This window comes from Penaeus chinensis, chromosome 21 (assembly GCF_019202785.1).
Source record: "Penaeus chinensis breed Huanghai No. 1 chromosome 21, ASM1920278v2, whole genome shotgun sequence".
NCBI lineage: Eukaryota > Metazoa > Arthropoda > Malacostraca > Decapoda > Penaeidae > Penaeus > Penaeus chinensis.
The window spans coordinates 3,379,490-3,384,489 of NC_061839.1; the positions used below are offsets into that span (position 1 = coordinate 3,379,490).

At 36.7% G+C, this 5,000-nt stretch overlaps 1 protein-coding gene across 3 annotated transcripts in view; it reads right to left on the reverse strand.

The window, feature by feature from the left end:
• The window catches only part of LOC125036472 (CD109 antigen-like), a 229,890-nt gene that overhangs the window by 93,190 nt on the left and 131,700 nt on the right, over positions 1–5,000 (reverse strand). For all 3 annotated transcript variants that reach the window (XM_047629072.1, XM_047629070.1, XM_047629071.1), the window contains exon 4: positions 3,063–3,243. In XM_047629072.1, the coding sequence (XP_047485028.1) occupies positions 3,063–3,243 (181 nt within the window). The remainder of the gene's footprint in view (positions 1–3,062; positions 3,244–5,000) is intronic.

Genomic DNA, 5,000 nt, shown 5'->3' on the forward strand with positions numbered 1-5,000 from the left:
TTATTATTGTTGTTTTGTTGCTGTTGTTGTTGTTATCATCATTATTATTTTCACTATTATTGTTACCATCATCATCATCACCATCATCTTCATTATCAATAGTATTATCTTCATCATCATCAATATCATTATTATCATCATCTTGTTATTGGCATCACCATCATTATCATTATTATAATTATCATTATCATTATCACTGCCATCGCTATTATCATTATTCTCAGATCCCGAAGTAAATAACAATAACTCTTCATCTTCCTCATTTATATGAATAATAACTATATCTTTTAAATATTTAGCAAATAATAGCCTACAGAAATTGATTTTAAAAATATATATATATAATTCCCGGGGTCCATGTAACTTCCATGTTATTTCCAAGCACGAAACATTTGCTTATATTCTCTGCAGTTATTCCAAATCGTAAGCATTTTTTTTTATTCCTCAAAGCGCATTTAGCACAGACACCATTCCATAGATAATATATAAAGAAAAAGACAATTCTTCAAAATCAATATATACGGAATTTCTTATTCAAAATGGACAGTTGTCTTTCGTGTTTCCAAAACTTCCGGATAAAATCACAAGAATTCTCCAACAGCTTTACAGTGTTCAAAAGTCTTCAGAAATATTCCACATGGCTTCACTTGACTGAACATCAATAAATCTAATTCGGACACTAGCGAACTCTTCCAGAAATAGCATCAGTATAAGAGGAAAATGGGAGAGAAAATGTTTAGAGCGAGATTTTGTTTTGATTTTTTATATCGTTATAATATATATATTTTTTTAATGTTCTTTTTTTGTTATTGTTGTTCATCACGTTGGCCTGAATATCTATAACATTATGTGTTTGATAAAACCACAACTTTACTTCGGACAAATAATATTACAATTTCTCCGACACCAACAGAAAGAAAAGAAGGTAGAAAAAAATGATAATTTTAATTACCACCTTCTTTTTCGGATAAAAGAAAACGGGTACGTTCCCATATAATATATTTTTAGGGGTAACTTCACCGCCTCCCCCACGCCACCTTGGTCTCTCATGTACCAACCAGCTATTACTTTTCCAACCAACTCTTCATGCTGAACAAGACAGACAATTTCTTACTCGTCTTGTGTTGTTCAGCCGACGGGTGATTGCCACTGGGAATACATTTAATTTGCATGTGTGTGTGTGTGTGTGTGTGTGTGTGTGTGTGTGTGTGTGTGTGTGTGTGTGTGTGTGTGTGTGTGTGTGTGTGTGTGTGTGTGTGTGTTTTATATATATATCATATATATTTTCACATATATATACATATATATAATATATAATATATATACATATATATAATATATAATATATAATATATATATATATATATTATATATATATTATATATTATATATTATATATCATATATTATATACACACACTTATTTCGCCTCAGCAAAATTTTCTCCATTTCTGCGGAGCGTAAATTGCAATTTTGTTTACCGACGACGTTTCCTCATCTCGGGTTAATGCGGGGCGAGCATTAGTGTCAACACAGAGCTATCCCAAATCATAAGAAAAACATGAATTTCGTCAGACGTATGGGCTTGTTTACCGAGGAAAATATCCATCGCGATGACTCCCTTCCTCCCTCTTGGCCAAAATCTCCTTTAGCTTTTCATTTCTGGTCTTCTCTCCTCTTTGACGGGATGTACTCTGCTGTGTAATGACGGTCGGGCTAATGGTGAAGGTGAATAAAGGCGGAAAAGGTAGGGATAATGATACGAGTAATGCTGAGAATAAGGATGGTTAGGGATTTGGTATTAGTGATGATGATAACAACAAAACAAGTACAATGGTGGAAGTAAAAATGATAATGATAAAAACAATAATGATAATCATCATTATCATTATCACTATCATCACCATTACCATCATCATTATCATCATCATTACCATCCTTAATTTTACATCATCATTACCATTATCATCACCAAACCATTATCATGATACTCCTACTACAACTATTACTAATATACTCATGATAATGACGATGATGATGATATACAGATAAATAAAAAAAATGACAACAGCGCCAACAAAAACATCAGCAATGATAACAAAAACATTAACAACTACCTTCTTCACAATCTTTCGGTGTAACTTGATCATACCTTTAGCTTTAGTATAAGGTACCAAACCAGCATACCCGAATCGAACTGCCCCGCGAAGAGAACTTAACAAAAGACCACAAACATAAAAAAAAAAAAAAAAAAAAAAAAAAAACCCTAAGAACTAACACCACAAATAACCAAAAACCGAAAAAATACGACGAAAAGAGCGAAAACGGGACGAGCTACAACACGACACGGGACGCCCCACGACCTCAGTAATGGACGAGTCCTATCAACGCCATCTGACATCAGGGCTAAACTCCTCTGCCTCGGGATTAAGCCGCGGCTGGAACAATAACAGCGGAAGCAGAAGCAGCAGCGGCAGCAACATCTCGTCATCATTACCTTCACCATCATTTTCATTCAACGTCGTCGTCGTCATCATCGTTTTCTTTTCTTTTTTAATTGTCTTTGTTGTCATCATCATCATCATCATCATCATTACCATCACCATCAATAGTATCGTTAACGTAACTTCTACTGCAACCCTCACTAACAACAACAGCAAAAAAAGACACCATTAGTCACAATAAACTCATGAAGACAACCCACCACCACAACCAACAATAACAACAACAAAAAAGTCACCATAACCAACAATAATCTCAAAATGACAACCAAGATAAAAAATTATTAAAAAGAAAAAGAAAAAGATGATATCATAACTCAAAATAGCTTCATAAAGACAATCCAGTACCACCAATAACAACAACAACAAAGTCCACAACTCACCATAATCTCAAAAAAAGGTCACCACATCTCACAGTACCCTCAAAGGCGCAACAAAAAGACATCACAACTAACAATAACCACAAAAACAACAACTAACCACCACCACCAACAACAACAACATTAACAACAACAACACTGTTAACAACATCAGCAACAACAACAACATCACCCTAACTCACCATAAGCTCCAAGACCTGCGGGGCGTCGCTCTCACACTCATGCTCGACGGCCGCCAGTTCGATGTTGTCCCGGAAGATGGTGGCTCTGACGACGAGCGAAGGCGAAGGCTCCAGGATGTTGACCACGAGCCGGTACACCTGGCCGGCGCGGACGAGGCGGGGCGCCACCACGAGGTACGTCCTGGGGAGAAACAAGAGGGAAAACGATGGTGAAAAGGTGGGCGGGGGTTTGGGGAAGGTGTAGAGGGAGTGTAAATGGGATAAGGAAAAGATACACACATGTACATCCACACACACACAGACACGCACACACACACACACACACACACACACACACACACACACACACACACACACACACACACACACACACACACACATACACACACGCGCGCGCGCGCGCGTACATCCACACATTTATGCATAATTATATGGAAGCACACACACACATTTTTGTGTTTAAATATACATATATATTTTCATATATATATATATATACCGGTATATATATATATATATATATATATATATATATATATATATATATATACATGTATATACATTTTTAAAAATGAATACAAGCTAACGCCATCAACAACTTTCGTAGAACACAGACAAAAAATAACCTTCCTTTCCCGTGATGTATTACCTGCCTCCGAGCGGCGCAAAAACATGAAAAAGACCCACCCAAGCGCCATCTTGCCCTGGGAGGTGACAGGGACTACGGGAGTAAATATTTGCACAGCATGAAGACGCTAAGCTTTTTGCGCTACACAAACTTCTTTGGATTTTCGAATAAAGAAAGGGATATTCAGGCGGGTAAACATGCAAAGATATTCTTCAAAGAGAGAGTTTTGAGAACAATGTGACGGGCCTTAGGGAAGCACATCAGTTGAAACAAAACAGTGTTGCTTTTTTTTTTCTCTTTTGCGTTATTCATTAGGATAAAAGGCAGTACATGCTCACGTTATTTTAAAGTATATACCGTTTCTTTTATTTAACCTGCTTTGTTTCCATTTCAATGTTAATAAGGCTTATTTTTAATGAATATCTTACTTCTAGGAAATTCTTTTTAGTTCTTTGGAGTATTCACATTTTCTTTAATTCCGTTGTCATCCGTTGTTCTTTGAGCCATTGCAAAAATTTCAGACTAAAGGGATAACTGTTTTTACATTTCTCTAATGAAATAATTAATTCAGGCAGCATAGTAACAGAGGAAGGACAAGGCTTATGGTTTTAACATGTTTCTTACCCACTAATGCTCTGGTAGAAGATTAATTAGAGAGAGAGAGAGAGAGAGAGAGAGAGAGAGAGAGAGAGAGAGAGAGAGAGAGAGAGAGAGAGAGAGAGAGAGAGAGAGAGGGGGGGGGGGGGAGAGAGAGAGAAATATGGAGATAGATATGGAAATAGAAATCAGGATAAAGATAGAGAAGAGAGATAGATATAGATAGATACATAGAGAGACAGACAGATAGACAGACAGACAGACAGACAGACAGATAGATAGAGAGAGAGAGAGAGAAGTGACACATTTCTTTCCTACTTTCTCACAAGCTGTCATAGAGCTGACTATCTCCAAGCCTCAACAAACACATTCAACTTTCAAAATCAGAGCAAGAAGAACATAACCCGAAATGCTAAGCACCCAATTATAAATTCATTTTCAACGATGAAAGAGACAATTAATCCATTTCTAAAAAAAAAAAAACAAAAAAAAAAGGAAGGTCCCACAGCTAATTTCTTTCATATTTTCGTAAAAGCACTTCACACGGCAGCAGCAGACCAAAAATGACCCTCTTTATTGACTCCCACACAAAATGACAGTTCTTAATGACCAGAAACTCCAAGACCACAATAGCACACAAGCGAGACTGCCTGTTAAGCCGATTACCAGACGACGAATACCACTATCCTATCGCACAAGAAAACCAAGGGGGT